Here is a 14,309-nt window from a genome sequence, read left to right on the forward strand (position 1 = left end):
CCTTGCTCTCCTTCACCTCCGGCGCGAGACTCCCACTTCTTTCTCCCTGCCCTTTCCCTTCGTGTCCCTCTGCCCGACGTTGTTTGTTTGCTCGTCCCCTTTTCCTCGACCCTTCTTGGAGGACGAAGCACGACTCTGCCCATCGCACAACCACATCGCCGCGTTCCGGATGTCGCAGATCGAGCCCAGCGACAGCCTCGATACCACGTCGAGTACACGAAGGACGTGACCATGTCCGCAGCGAGCACCGTGAGCGCCTCGTCCGTCAAGCACGGCGGCGCGAAGCAGTAGACCGACACCCTTCTCCCGACAGGGAGACCGCTCGAGCGGACTGTGAGGCAAGTCTTCGGGTCTGCCCAGGACTAACGCGGGCGTGTTCCGTTAACGATTCGATCGCGGAAGGCGGAAGTTGTGAAAAACTTACGAGACCGAGAAGCGCAGCGACGCCGGCGCCGAGACTGTGCCCGCACAGCACGAGCTCGTACCCCTTGTTCTTCCGCAACGCATCGCGTACGGCGACGTGTACCGGTTTGCCATGTCTGCCCATCGCACGCATCATGCGCAGCATCCTGCCGTGCACTTTGTACTTCTTGGGCTCGTGCAGAACGGAAGGGGTGGGTAGCGTGGCAGAACGCGCTTTTCTGGGGCGTGGCTTGGGCGCAGAGGCATCGGTTGGGACGGGGATCGTTTGCGTCCGTTGCGGCCGAGAAGGCAAGGCCAAGAACCCCGGCATCTCGCCTGACGCGTCATCTTGATCTGTACGGGATGTGTTGTGCTTGGTGTTGTGGCAAGACGAGTCAGCTTATGTTACAGTGGGTTGATGTTACAGAGAGCGCGCAGAACAGCTGACGACAGCTGGGACGGATTGATCGTATCAAGAAAGGCATTAGGCTGGCTCGTCAGCGAAGGAGGTTGAGTTAGCTCAGTGCCGCCTCCAACCAACATGGTCACATGTCTAGTACGACTCAGAGAAACTGTGAAGTGGAGTGCCAAGACGCTACGTATGAGCCAGGATATGTAGAATTCGTGGCATAGATTGGTAGACGATATCACAGAATATGGTGTCCGCGCCTGTGAGCATGTTCCCATGAATCCGATCCGCAAATTGCACCTCGGCAACGGAAGTCGCGCACATCCTCTGGTGACCACCCTCATCCGTCCGCTTACAAGCTTCCGACATCGCATTCCCGCACATCCCAGGTGAAAATTGGTCGTTTTCACTGGGCTTCAGCGGGCGGCAGGCTGACGAGATCACGTGGCTCGTGTATAGTCAGCCGGAGAAGGCCGAGAGTTCGTTGGCTTTCTCAGTTCCTCTGCCCTTACCAAGTGCATCCGTGTGTAGCTTGGCCAGTGCAATCACTTCAGGCGCAATACTGCGACGAGGCGCTGGAATTACTTGAGTGAATGTTCAATGTGGCTGCCAGACTCGACGCGGTCAATATTGGACTACACGTGTGAATCCCGTGAACACGAGAAGCCTCGGTCTCAACTTTCGACATCAGTTTACCGAGCATGTCGCCAACGTCTGTGTCACAACCTCGAACCGTTTTGCCTCATGCTGCTTCTGGCCAAACGATCATCAAGCCGGATGACGCGAAGTATCCTTGGTACCAGTTCTTGATCCTTCCGTGGACCGAGAGACAGTGCCGTAACTATGAGGTGAGCGACGTGCACAGAATTTCCCCGAAGTCATACGCTGGGCCTGATGACTTCATCTTCCAGGAATATGCCAAGATGATCGAGAACATTGAGCCTCTCGATGAGCTACCACCCGAATTTGATCCTTGGTCGGAACCGCTCAAATACCCCCCACCCACATTTTACTACGGGTGGGCCGTGGATAGGGAGTTAGCACTCGACTATGCTCGCCGAAAGGGACTCATTGAGGAGGACCCAAGTACCGTATCCGACCCACGCCGCGCTGCGTTCATCAAATCCTGGACACTCGTCGATGTGCAGGAGTTCCTCGAGCAGGTTGTCTCGCTGGAACAGTCGTACGCGGTCCAGGATCCTGATAATCCATACCTGCTTATCTGGTCGCTGTATGACAATTGGAAACCGCCTGACGAACGTCCAGATATGGGGGATATTATTGAGCTGCAGAAGGATTTAGGATACGAGGATGGGCCGAAATGGTACTTGTCTTCCGATACTATATGAGATCATCACTTCGGCCACATCGTCGAATCGGCCACCCTGCTATAACTCGTGCTCCGCTGCGTTTTTTGGCCCCATTCTCTCACTGTCGTCATGTAGTGTACTCCCAGTTATATCCTGGGCATAATAGCATGAGTTACATTGCTCGACAGTGCGGTGGACAACACTGTCCAAGTCACGCTACGTGATGAGGTGCCGACAATGCCGGATGACAGGCCGGGCGGAGTTCCAATATTGAATGCGTCGCGACGTAGACACGTCTTCGCTCGTTCCTGCATCAGTGCTGCTCTGTCGATGGGTGCACGGAACCAACGATGTAGAAGCACAAACGGTACCCAGCTTGGACGACAACATGAAAACAAAACAGATTATTGGCATGAAAGCAAGCTGAAAGACGGAGTGCTGAGCGGCAAATACAAGAGTGCAAGAGCCGCTGCTATTGCTGTTGCCGTACGTGATCCCGCATTCTGTAGTGAAGATGCTGACAAGGAAGGATCTAGGTTAAGCGCAGTATTCTCGGTGACCGTATGTGCACATTGCACGCTCTCTCGCCTCGCACTCGAGGAGGAAATGGTTCGACTCGCAAATGTTATTGCGCCAGAGCTCAAGGCTCACTTCGAGGAGGAAGAACATATTGCTGCCGAAAAGGAGAGGGAGACACGGGAGAAGGTGCGTTCAAAAGCTGAGCGTGAGGCTCGTATTGTACAGGCCGCGTTGTCAAGGATCTTCGACTAGCCATCGAGTGCCTTCAAAACCAGAGACAATGTTGTTGGGCTGGTGCAGGCACTGCACGTCAACAAGGGTCCTGTCCGGGCAATCCTGCCAAGGATTTGTGAACATCTCGATACACACCAAGACTTGCTTCGAACCCATGTTTTGCAGGCCTTTTCAAGCTCTCCGACGCTCCGCCCATGGATCCCACCCCGATTACACACCACATTGGGCACCCCTCGAGTCAACATCAAACAGAGCCTTCTCTGATTGCCCGGGGTAGTCTAATCCGAACGGACTTGTTAACAGGTTTGAATCTTAATAACTACGGTACATGTTCATATCATAACAATAACTTGGTTCGTCACTGTTACTTGCACATATTGTTCGTTCTTGTAGCATACATCCTTTGTAATCGACCACAAAATTTGGCCTGATACGACGGATCGGCCACCTCGAGCGGAGTACGAAATACTTTGATGGGACATGAGCGCGGAGGTGTGACGTGTGTGTGACTGGCCGATTTGACCATCCGGCCGAAGAGACGATATCATATAGTATGTAACGGCATATTGTCACTTGCAAATCACTATCGATTCGCCTCACAATCTGTTCAATGCGTCCCCTGGCCGCTTCGGGACATCGGTTTTTGTTCATAACTCATCGAAGCTCCTGTTGCGAGGGAGGTCGATACATCGCATGTGGTTTCATCGCGCCTGTTCGTGTTACTGCCGTTTGCAAAACAGATGGCGCGTCGTGACTTTCGCGCGTCGTTTGACCTCCCGCGGTTGTGCGGGCATATCAACTGTAGCTCGCCGACGGCGACGAATCTAACCATGATCCCTGAGACAAGTATGTAGCCATCGTCAATATGCAGGTGCATAGCACATTTTTGAGGTGGAGCTCGTGAGTGAGCCCGTTGTCGTGCTATATCACTAACCAGGACAGGGTATCGTTCATGGTGACTCAAGCATTGAGGGCATGGACTCATGTCCTTATGAAAAAGGCCTTGAGGAGACCTCCTGAGCATGCATGTGTGGTTTTTGAAGGTGGAGAGCAACACAGGGGGCAGTGGATGATGATACAGTACCCAGTCCTCTACTGTGTATCCTTCCACTCGTTTCTGTTGCAGATTTCCTGGCCATCTGTTGATGGAAGTATGACATGCACCTCAATATACACGATAAGTAACTTCCTGAACCAACTGGGGCACGGAAGAACTCTGTATGACGAAACAGCAAGTGATAGAGCTCTGGGAACCCTTTCATGGCACACGAACTGGTTGACTTATCAGAAATGGTTAGGTATACATCCTTGCACCTGCAGGTCAATGAGTGCTACAAGTTTGTCTCAGAAATCATGTTGAAATTCGTCGCCGTTGTCGAGCTACAGCCGATACGCTCTGCGTGGCAGTGGGAGGTCAAGTAACGCGCGGAAGTCACGACGCGCCATCTGTTTTGCAAACGGCAGTAATCTGATGCGGCGCTATACGCAGATCGGGGCTGCAAACCCTTTTCGAGTCCACGTCACTAACATGAAATCTCACATTGTATCGTAAAGGTAAAGGTAAGTTCGATACCGGGTACTCGTTTCTGAGCGGTGGTCACTGCATTCTGACTGAACAATCCCTCCAGAGCATCATACGGAGGAGACGATTGCTCCTCGCAGGCGTTGAAATACCCCTCTTTCTGAAGCCAAAGAAAGCCAAACCGACAGCAGAGGTTGGCCTACCTCCCGCAGCCATCGCTTCCGAGGCTGACCCTCGGAAGGCGCTCGCGTCTCTCCAACGTAACATGCTTTCTCGCCACGCACAACCCACCCCGGCCGATCGTGGTACAGGCTAGCGCTACGTCGATCGCTCTGCTCGCGGACACGCGCTGTACCCGCATTCACCCGTGAACACGCCGGGTACTACTTCTCCACCGAAACCACTATGCATCAACCTGATATGAGACAGCAGTTGCACTTCTGTCCTGTTACACTTATTTCTGCTTAAAATCCTCCGAAACTTCATAATACGATAGCTATACATGCATTCATAGTGACTATGACTCCCAGAATATTTCCGACCACCTGTAAGCGAGAAATGGCAACGGCTCGCTCAGCCCAGCGTATTTCTCCGCCTTCCATCTGTGCGCGCCTTAGGAACTTTGGTCCATACGGGCTAGTAAGCTTGCCCGACACTTCGTTTCCACACGCCGTGAGGATATGACACGAATACCTAGCGAGGGCATTCCACGCAGCATCTGCGCAAAACGACGTAATGAAGACCGCATGGCGCTCAGTATTGCGCGACGACAAGAGCAAAGGGCAGAGATGCAACGGCCTGCGAAGGCAAGGGCGGACATCCCGCGTCATCAAGAATCCCAAGCCCGCCTTCCAGCATCCGTCAAGTACGATCAATAGCAAAAGAACACGATACCAGATTCGAACTCACCTCCGTTCTCCCGCTCCAAGAGGTCGATCTTCCACTTGCAAGACAAGCTCTTGAGCGCTTCGGGGGCCCTGCCAACCACTCTGATCCACATGCGCCTCCCGTGCCGTCGGCTGTCTTCGATCTTTGCATCGTCCCTGAGATATCGCTCCATGAACTCCGGATCTCGAAAATATAACACGCCATGATGCGTCTGCCAATTCACCGAGAGCAGCTGCAATGACGATGGGATATCGCCTAGTAGCTTTACGCAGTGATGGTCAAACGGAAGATTGCCGATGGCGAGACGCGAGAGGCGACGGAATGCAGCAAGTCTCAGGGATTGGAGCAATTGCAGCTCGTATACCCCGAACAAATTGAGCTCTTGGAGTGTTTCTGCGTGTGATTGAATGTAGTCCGCATGCTGCGTAGGCCATGGGTAACCAGGCCAGCAGTTCTCCCGGAGCTCGATCACTTCGAGCGCCTGTGCCCGATCGTTAAATGGTACGACCATGACGGGTCTTGGGATCTCCATCGTTGTATCACGGATCCGCACAATGCGCAGGCAGGGGAGCGACAGAGTGTCGTCGTGATCGTGGATGACGCACGAGTCGAGGCGAAGTTCTTCGATGGTGCTCGGAACCAGGACCATTATAGCCTTCGGATCATGCGAGAAAGTTGGTGCAATACCCTGGAAGGTCAAAGGTCCGGACAGGACGATGCGGTTCCCGGCCATCAATGTCAGCCGACGGGGTGAGTTGACGTGGTTTCCACTCTGTAAACTGAGCGCGCCGGGTACGTCGTCTGCGTGAAGCGATACCAAACATACTGCATCCAACTTCTCGCACGCTGCAAATATCGCGTCCAGCGACTGCTGGTGGGGCACCTTCGCTTGCTCCCGGTGTACGACTCCATGATAAGAGGTCGTGTGGTGCACACAGTAGCCAAATATGAGCCTGCGCACAAATTGAGCAAGTTCGGGGCGCTGCGCAAGGGTCCGGGCAAAGTGTTGAAGAGCGAGGACGGAGGGAAGGTACGGTGTGGAGTAATGCAGCGCAATGCCTGCGCTGTGCCATCTCTTGCAGACGAGGAGCATGTTGAGGAGGTTCGTATGATGGAGACATACAGTTGGAAGCTCTTGGCATGAGGTAGGGAAGCGATCAGTGCCATACGCGTACGTCAGGATCTCGACGATGAACTCCTGTGGGAGGTGCACGCGGTGTACACTTCGTCGTGACCGTAACAGGCAAGATTTCAGAGGCGAAAGTGTAAGAATCATACGAGAGCAGCTTTTTCCATGGGACCGAGGGTGCTTGCTCATCAAGATATAAGTAACGCTGGCCGCAATACGCCGTAGAAACTACTAAGTAAAACGGATTTGTGTTGCGATGGGATGAAGATCATCACGTGCATCATTGAACGCATTCTCCCTGTTCGCGTCGGTCCCCGGTCCCTGTTCACCTTTGCTACTTACCTCCACCCTTGACGCGGACGGCGGCCACTAGGGCCAGAATACAGATACCAGGAATTGATAGACCGTGACCTCATGCGATATGGAAAAGATTACTCGTGATGACATCTCAGAGGAAGATTATCGACCGGAGTACGAATGGCCAGGAGAAGAGGAAGAACTGGGCCTACCTATCAGACAACCCGTGCGCACGATGCGGCTCGTGGCTCTCCGTAGCCGTATTTTAGCCAAAGGCCAAGGCATTGCGGTGATTGACGCCTACGACGAGTGTCAAATCGGTCGCGACGCGGCGCCTGCGGGGGTGACGAAGCCCCGGATCCGCTTGAAGGAGATGGAGGTCTCGAAATTACACGCAACCGTTTATTGGGACACATATAGGAAGGAATGGGCAGTCGTCGACATGGGGTCTATGCATGGAACGTTCGTCCTGTCGAATATACCAGGGCAGGCATCTACCTCCGACGCGGCATTGGCGTCACCCACGGGAGCCCGATTGTCTCCTTCCCGCGTGGCGAGTGTACCTCGACGTCTCTCTCATCTCGACCTCATTACTATCGGCAGCACAACTTTCTGCCTTCATTTTCACGGTCGCGATCCACCTTGCGAAGAGTGTTCCCTCCACGCAGGTGGCGAAATCCCCCTCTTTCCAAAGCCTAAGAAGGTGAAACCGACAGTCGAGGTTGAACCGTCACCTACCGTGACTTCAGGCGAGACTGTTGATCCACGGAAGGCGCTCGCCTCGCTGAAGCGCAACATGCTCTCGCGCCACGCACAACCCACCTCGGCCGATCGTGGTACGGGCAAGCGCTACGTCGATCGCTCTGCTCGTCGACGCGCGCTATACCCGCACTCGCCCGCGGACGCGCCGGGTACTTCTTCACCGAAACCTGCTATCGTATCATCGCCCGTTCCTACTAGACCGCCCACTCCACCTGCACCAGATCCCGTTTCGGCTCCGGCGACGCCCCTCCCGTCTACGAACATCGGCCACAAGCTACTCATGAAGCAAGGATGGGCACCTGGGACGGCACTCGGTCTGCCAGGCGAAGACGCGGCGAGTACGCACCGGGTCGAGCCCATCGAGGTGAACGCGAACGTGCGGAGAGCAGGCATCGGCATCCAAGCCGCGCAGCAGATCGCCGCGCCATCACCGACCTTCGGGGACTGGAAGGAGGACGGAAAACGGAAAAGATGGGAAAATTTCCAGCGTCCGGGGTTCGGCTCTTAAACGTCTAACTTGCAACACCTGCTTCGCGCCCGTGCGACGCGCCGTCGATCGGCATCGTTATGGCCGACCGTTGTCTGTCTGTGCAGGTCGATACCCCCGCGGCCTTGCCGAGGTTCACACCACCACGAAATGGCACGATGCGCGCCCATAGTCCCACTCCAACCATCGAATGGCCAATTCGGTCGCCTCTGCGATGTCGGCGCCGGCACGCAGAGAATTTGTGCCGCCATAGGCGCCCTCTACCCCCTCCGAGGTGTACATACTTATGGTAGTGCCCTCCACTTTCTCGCTGGTTTTGCAACTTGCGCAATCCATAGCTGCTATCTGGATGACAATGCCTAGACAGACCTCACCGGAATCGTGCCTCGTGTTATTTGAGTAGTATCTCGGTCGCGTCGGCGACCCAAATGGCGCAACTCCAAGCCTCGGATGTACGTACCAGGAAACACGAATAATCGCCCAGTGTTCAAGTAGGGTTTCTTAGTAGCTCTGTGTATCCAGGCGGTGGGTCCGAGGTACATCAATTGATTTCCATGCATTACTTTCGGCTCGGACATGACGATGCGAACAAAGCGGGGTACAATCACATGTCTCGGGACACGGTGGTAATCAGCTGCACCCCGGACGGCGTATTTGGTCGGGGGCGTTAACACGAGTGGTCTGTGCTCACTCATCTCCTCTCCCGACCTCCATCCTCATCGTCTCGAACTGAAAGTCGGGATGTCTCCATTATCGTTCAGCGGCCATACCGTCGTCATCACCGGCGCGGGCGGCGGCCTGGGCAAAGCGTGAGTCGATCACACGCTCGCTCTCGTCTATCATCATCTTTACGGCCTCGCGATTTTCATTCAGTTACTCGTTGGCGTATGCGGCTCGGGGAGCGAATGTCGTCGTGAACGACTTCAACAAAGATGCGGCGCAGGCTGTTGTGGACGAGATTACCAAAGGTGCGTAGTGAGACCTGCGACGTCTTGTGAAGAATCTCCCGCTGAAGCTGGTGTGCAGCCGGCGGGAAAGCTGTGGTTAACAACTCGTCGGTTACGGACGGAGAGGCCGTGATCAAGACCGCTCTCGATGCGTTCGGCGGTGTCACCATCCTCATCAACAATGCCGGGATCCTCCGCGACAAGGGGTGAGTCGCAGTGCTGAGCAGGTTCTATCGAACAGCCCTCCAATCTCGTCATTACTTCACAGATTCAAGAACATGTCCGACGCCGAGTTCGATGCCGTGCAAGCCGTACATCTGAAGGGCGCGTTCTCGTGTACGAAGGCGGTCTGGCCGTTATTCCGGAAACAGAAGTTTGGGAGGGTCGTGAACACTGCTAGCGCGGCGGGACTCTACGGTGCGCAATGGAACCGTACTTCCCTCAGCGCAACGCTGAAGCGGTATACGCGGCAGGTAACTTCGGCCAGGCGAATTACAGCGCGGCCAAGTCGGGCCTCATCGCGTACACCAAAACGCTCGCGCGAGAGGGCGCGAAGTACGGCGTATCCGCCATCTGCATCGCTCCGGTACGTACATTCGCACCTTTTCGGGCCAGATCTTTTCTTATCTCTTCGAATTCAGATGGCGGCGTCCAAAATGACCGAAACGATCATGCCTCCCGAAATGCTGGCCAACCTTAAGGTACGGCCACCGTAACTAATCCGGGAGCATCCCTTGCACCTTAACTCAACTTCCCGCCTTCATTTCTGATCTAGCCTTCGTTTGTATCGCCGTTCGTCCTCGCGGTTACACATCCGGACGGACCTCAAGCGTCCGGCAAGGTGTTCGAGGTCGGTGCGGGATACGTCGCCGAGATTCGGTGGGAGCGAAGCAAGGGCGCGGTGTTCAAGACCGATGCGAGTTTCACGCCTTCAGCTGTAGGTTGTCACCATTCCAACGACAGCGTGATCGCTGACTATACACCCGCTTGCAGGTGAAGGAGAAGTGGTCCGAAATCACCGACTTTACGAACCCGGACTACATCGTCGACTTCGCCAAAGAGTTTGACGCCGTGGTAAGCTGCTCTCCCTTCCGATGGCTGGCGTTTGCAATTGAAGATCGATCCGTGATGCGGCTTTAGGGCACGCTAAAGAAGGCGATGTCACTCCCCACGAACCCGCAGGCGTCGCCGGAGGTGCGGTTCGACGGCAAGACCGTGATCATCACCGGTGCGGGCGCTGGCTTGGGTCGTGCGTACGCGTTGATGTACGCAAAGCTCGGCGCGAACGTCGTGATCAACGACGTGAGCGAGAAGGGAGCGAGCGCCGTCGTCGAGGAAATCACGAAAAGTGCGCGTCTCGTCTTGCTCAATTGGGACGTGATGTAACTGACATCTGATTGTGTGCAGCTGGCGGAAAGGCTACGGCCGTGGCGTGCTCCGCGGAGGATGGCGAGACAATCGTGAAGGCCGCTCTGGAGAAGTTTGGGGGCGTGCATATCTTGGTTGCTAACGCTGGTATTCTGCGGGACAAGTCATTCGCTGCTATGACCGAGCAGGAGTGGGACGCTGTAATGGCTGTGCATCTCAGGTACGCTATTGTCGCTCGCCATTGCGTTCACGGCATTTACGACTGTTTGACAGGGGAACATATAAGGTTTGTGCACTCTGTCGGCTGAAATGATCTGAGACAGTGGTTGACTCGCTTTGCAGTGCTGCAAGGCTGTTTGGCCTATCTTCCAAAAGCAGAAGTACGGACGGATCGTGACAACCTGCTCGCAAGTGGGAATCTGTAAGTCGTTCCTTCCTCTATCGTTTTCAGGACTTACTGACATGCCCGACCGTATAGATGGCAACTTCGGCCAAGCGAACGTGAGTTATGGGTCGCGCATATCCTCAGTAGTCGAATCCTCAGTCTTTTATCTTCATGGTAGTACTCAACAGCGAAGGCGGCTATCCTTGGTCTGTCGCGCACGCTGGCGATAGAAGGGCGGAAGTACGGCATTTTGGTGAACATCATCGCGCCTTCTGCTGGAACGGCGATGACGAGCACGATCTGGCCGCCGGAGATGGTGGACGCGTTCAAGGTGAGCAACCGTCCCTGTGCGCTTCTGGTGTAGTGCCGGGTTGACAGTAATCCAGCCCGATTATATCGCCCCGATAGTGGGTTACCTTTCGAGTGAGGCAAACGAGGAGACCACAGGCTCCTTATTCGAGATCATGGGTGGCTGGGCCGCCCAGACGAGGTGGCAACGCGCGGGCGGTCACGGTTTCCCGGTCAACAAGGAGTTGACTCCGGAAGACGTCGTTGCGAAGTGGGGTATCATTACCAATTTCAGTAAGCTCAGCTCATGTTGTGATCAAGACTTCGCCTTATCATCCGCGATTGCACTAGATGACGGAAGGGCGACGTACCCCACGTCGACGCAAGAGGCCATCCAGCAGATCGTCGACAACTTTTCGAACACCGCCGAGGGTGATTCAGGAAGCAGTGAGGATATCCCCTATGCCGACCCTGAAGACTCCGAGCTGGTGCTCAAGGCGAAGAAGGAGGTGACCGAGAAAGTCGACTACACCTACACCGAGCGGGACGTCATCCTCTACAACCTCGGCGTCGGAGCAACGGAGCAAGAGCTACATTGGACGTACGAGGGCGATGAGAACTTCTCAGCGTTGCCAACCTTCGGCGTTATCCCGCAGTTCCTGGCCAGCGGAAGTCTCTCGATGGACTGGTTACCGAATTGGAATCCGGTACGGGCAATGCCAGTCGTGCATTCGTTACAAACTCATTGTCTGAATAGGCCAAGCTTGTGCATGGCGAGCAATACCTGCAGATACGGGGCCCGATCCCGACTAGTGGCGAGCTGGTCAGCGAGGCGCGGTGCGTGAACATTACTATCTCGAGAAGATGTTGAGCTGATCCCTGAGTAGGATACTGGAGGTTCTCGACAAGGGCAAGGCCGCTGCGGTGACGTCCATCATCGAGACGAAAGATAAGAAGACCGGCGCTGTCCTCTTCGACAATACCTCAACCGTGTTCGTCCGCGGGTGCGGTGGCTTTGGCGGCAAACGCAATGGAAAGGGTGGGTCCTTCGCCCCATATGTTACTGTCACTCAAATCACCAATGCTGTACCGGCTAGACCGTGGACCAGCGACCGCTCCGAACGTTCCTCCGAAGCGGGCGCCAGATGCTACATTGGAAGAGAAGACGTTGCCGACACAGGCTGCGCTGTACCGGTACGCGTCATCCCTGTCCTTCGTGCCATGATCGGGGTAGTGACGGGACATCTGTAGGTTGAGTGGTGATTTGAATCCCCTACATGTAAGCGGATGTCTCATGAATTCGTGGTGACCGGGGCTGAACCTGTGAGTGCAGATGGTACCGGAATTTGCTGCCATTGGTGGTTTCGACAAGCCGGTACTACACGGTGAGTATGCGCGTGTCCGGGCGCGCTCGTTGCGGTGACAAACGCCTTACTCGCGCAATGTTAGGCTTGTGCACCATGGGTATCTCCGGCAAGCACGTCTTGAAGAGCTTTGGGCAATTTAAGGATATCAAAGTTCGGTGAGGCTGCGCGTGTTCGTTTCTGTGTCATCAGCCGTTGTTGACGGGGTTGTGGCCAGGTTCGCGGGTGTCGTGTTCCCCGGCGAGACGCTCGTTACGGAGATGTGGAAAGAGGGCGACAAGGTCATCTTCGGTTCGTGCTCATCCATGTGTGGTGCGACATGCTTGTATTAACGCCACGCATAGTCACCAAGGTGAAGGAACGAGGTACCACGGTACTCTCCGCTGCTGCGGCAACCCTTGCCGAAGGATCAACGAAAGCGAAGCTATAATACTCACCTGTCGCCTAGCGATATCAGTCCAATTGGACTGTTCTTGCATACTTATATAACTGTTGCTGTGTAAACATGTATTTCAACGCGGTTGGCATGTCTGTGCGGTCGAAGTTGCAGTGGTACTACGTAGGCGTGTACTGCTGCAGTCGGATGCGGTCAAACGCAGGTGACTTCGTGACTCCGCGATCTCAGACTTGCCGCACCTGCCCTTATCCATGCGGAGTACTCCCAGTCTGCTCTTGTCTGCATCTTACCTTTGGCGCTGGCAACCATGCCATCTCTAACGAGCGAACGAGCGAAATGTGTCTTCTGCGCCAAACGGCCCTCTCGAGTGTACAAATGCGCCGGTAGTTGTCGATCAGACCTCTTCTTGCTATATCCTGAAGCCCACTGACACCATGTGGAAGCGTGTCACGCTGCATACTGTGTTCGCATCTTCTCCTCTTACTCCTGAAAGTCACCTTCGAGTTCCCGGTTGACGGTTATGTGAACAGAGCAAAAACTGCCAGCGAGCGCACTGGCAAGCGCACAAACCATGGTGCAAGATTGTGGCGGAGGCATGTCTCTGGTTATCATCGAGGTTGAGGCAGTTGAACATGGGACGCCGTCGCGTGTTGTACAGGGAATAAGAGAGATGGAACACGACAAGCAGCAAGCTGCGGCAGCCGGGAAGACAGGCAAGACTGAGATAGACGTGCTCGCAGATATGAAACGGTGGATGTTGGTATGTCGATCTTCATGTTCCCTTCCTTCCTTTATCTGGCGACTTGATCAACGTCCCCGCACAGTCGCACAGCGAGATGTTCGACTTTGTGATCTGCCAAGCGCTCAAGGTGGACATCGTCAAACCCCTCGATCGGCCTGACCAATGCATCCTCATCGACGTCGACTACGCGCCTCCCGACGCCCGCGGTCGGCTACCCAAGCGGCAGCAGCAATTTATCATCAAAAAGTGTACCGTGTGCGACGCCCCGCCCGAATACCGCTACTGGGAATTTTCCGAACCGGGCCTAGCGGACCTCCACCGGCTGTCGGAAGAGATCAAGGCGAACGGCGGGGTCGGGGTGAACATCGTCTCGCTCCGGTGTCTCTCCAAGGAGGCTCGGTTCGCGCAACCGATCATTATCAAGGATCGGCCGCTCGCGCAACGGCGGTTGTGGGTGGAGAACTGGGAGGAGCTGTTCAGGAAGGTAACGGCGGGCGAGATCTCGGAGCAATCCGTCAACGAGCTGTGGACGAAGCTCAAGTTGTATTACCTGGTGGACGACGATTCGAAATGTGCGTGATACCACCCGTTCGTTGCGCGAACGAGACTGGCTTATACTACGTCTCTTCTTCCGCAGACGCCGTCGCAAGGCTAGGTCCGGGTTGTGTCATGGGTACGCACAAATCCTTCATGGATCCCGAGTACGAAAGGCCCTTCGCCCTGCAGATAAGAGGCGAGTAGTCGTAGCGGATTGGTGTACCGTCGGCTAAATAACTTTCAGATCCCGTTTATCCCCCGTCGCCAGTACGCTAGCTTTGTTCCAGCGATGCTGAAGACTTGTGCATCACCTCAATCCATA

General features: G+C 55.1%; 5 protein-coding genes across 5 annotated transcripts; 4 read left to right on the forward strand and 1 right to left on the reverse strand.

Moving 5' to 3' along the window:
- Positions 1 to 1,512: 1,512 nt before the first annotated feature.
- On the forward strand, positions 1,513 to 2,160 carry PUNSTDRAFT_116870 (uncharacterized protein; the record flags this gene model as incomplete). Its single annotated transcript, XM_007388963.1, has 2 exons — positions 1,513 to 1,659; positions 1,723 to 2,160. 2 exons carry the CDS (start codon positions 1,513 to 1,515, stop codon positions 2,158 to 2,160), a joined length of 585 nt encoding a protein of 194 aa, XP_007389025.1.
- A 2,989-nt stretch (positions 2,161 to 5,149) lies between these two features.
- On the reverse strand, positions 5,150 to 6,017 carry PUNSTDRAFT_47931 (uncharacterized protein; the record flags this gene model as incomplete). Its single annotated transcript, XM_007388964.1, has 2 exons — positions 5,150 to 5,244; positions 5,306 to 6,017. 2 exons carry the CDS (start codon positions 6,015 to 6,017, stop codon positions 5,150 to 5,152), a joined length of 807 nt encoding a protein of 268 aa, XP_007389026.1.
- An 847-nt stretch (positions 6,018 to 6,864) lies between these two features.
- Positions 6,865 to 8,135, forward strand: PUNSTDRAFT_93745 (uncharacterized protein). Its single transcript, XM_007388965.1, has one exon. It carries the CDS (start codon positions 6,946 to 6,948, stop codon positions 7,978 to 7,980), a length of 1,035 nt encoding a protein of 344 aa, XP_007389027.1. The 5' UTR covers positions 6,865 to 6,945; the 3' UTR covers positions 7,981 to 8,135.
- A 522-nt stretch (positions 8,136 to 8,657) lies between these two features.
- PUNSTDRAFT_109145 (multifunctional beta-oxidation protein) lies at positions 8,658 to 12,843 on the forward strand. Its single transcript, XM_007388966.1, has 24 exons — positions 8,658 to 8,768; positions 8,833 to 8,927; positions 8,986 to 9,112; positions 9,175 to 9,323; positions 9,380 to 9,492; positions 9,548 to 9,607; positions 9,682 to 9,843; positions 9,900 to 9,980; positions 10,047 to 10,254; positions 10,314 to 10,494; positions 10,548 to 10,560; positions 10,617 to 10,695; positions 10,753 to 10,775; positions 10,838 to 10,990; positions 11,046 to 11,241; positions 11,299 to 11,654; positions 11,705 to 11,784; positions 11,835 to 11,986; positions 12,045 to 12,141; positions 12,199 to 12,226; positions 12,281 to 12,332; positions 12,397 to 12,469; positions 12,529 to 12,602; positions 12,656 to 12,843. The coding sequence occupies exons 1-24, from the start codon at positions 8,701 to 8,703 to the stop codon at positions 12,739 to 12,741; spliced, it is 2,706 nt and encodes a 901-aa protein (XP_007389028.1). The 5' UTR covers positions 8,658 to 8,700; the 3' UTR covers positions 12,742 to 12,843.
- Positions 12,844 to 13,279: 436 nt separating this feature from the next.
- PUNSTDRAFT_139270 (uncharacterized protein) lies at positions 13,280 to 14,191 on the forward strand (the record flags this gene model as incomplete). The annotated part of the gene is made up of 3 exons (XM_007388967.1): positions 13,280 to 13,468; positions 13,533 to 14,022; positions 14,088 to 14,191. 3 exons carry the CDS (start codon positions 13,280 to 13,282, stop codon positions 14,189 to 14,191), a joined length of 783 nt encoding a protein of 260 aa, XP_007389029.1.
- Positions 14,192 to 14,309: the final 118 nt, after the last annotated feature.

The sequence above is a fragment of the Punctularia strigosozonata genome (genome assembly GCF_000264995.1).
Source record: "Punctularia strigosozonata HHB-11173 SS5 unplaced genomic scaffold PUNSTscaffold_22, whole genome shotgun sequence".
Taxonomy (NCBI): Eukaryota; Fungi; Basidiomycota; class Agaricomycetes; order Corticiales; family Punctulariaceae; genus Punctularia; species Punctularia strigosozonata.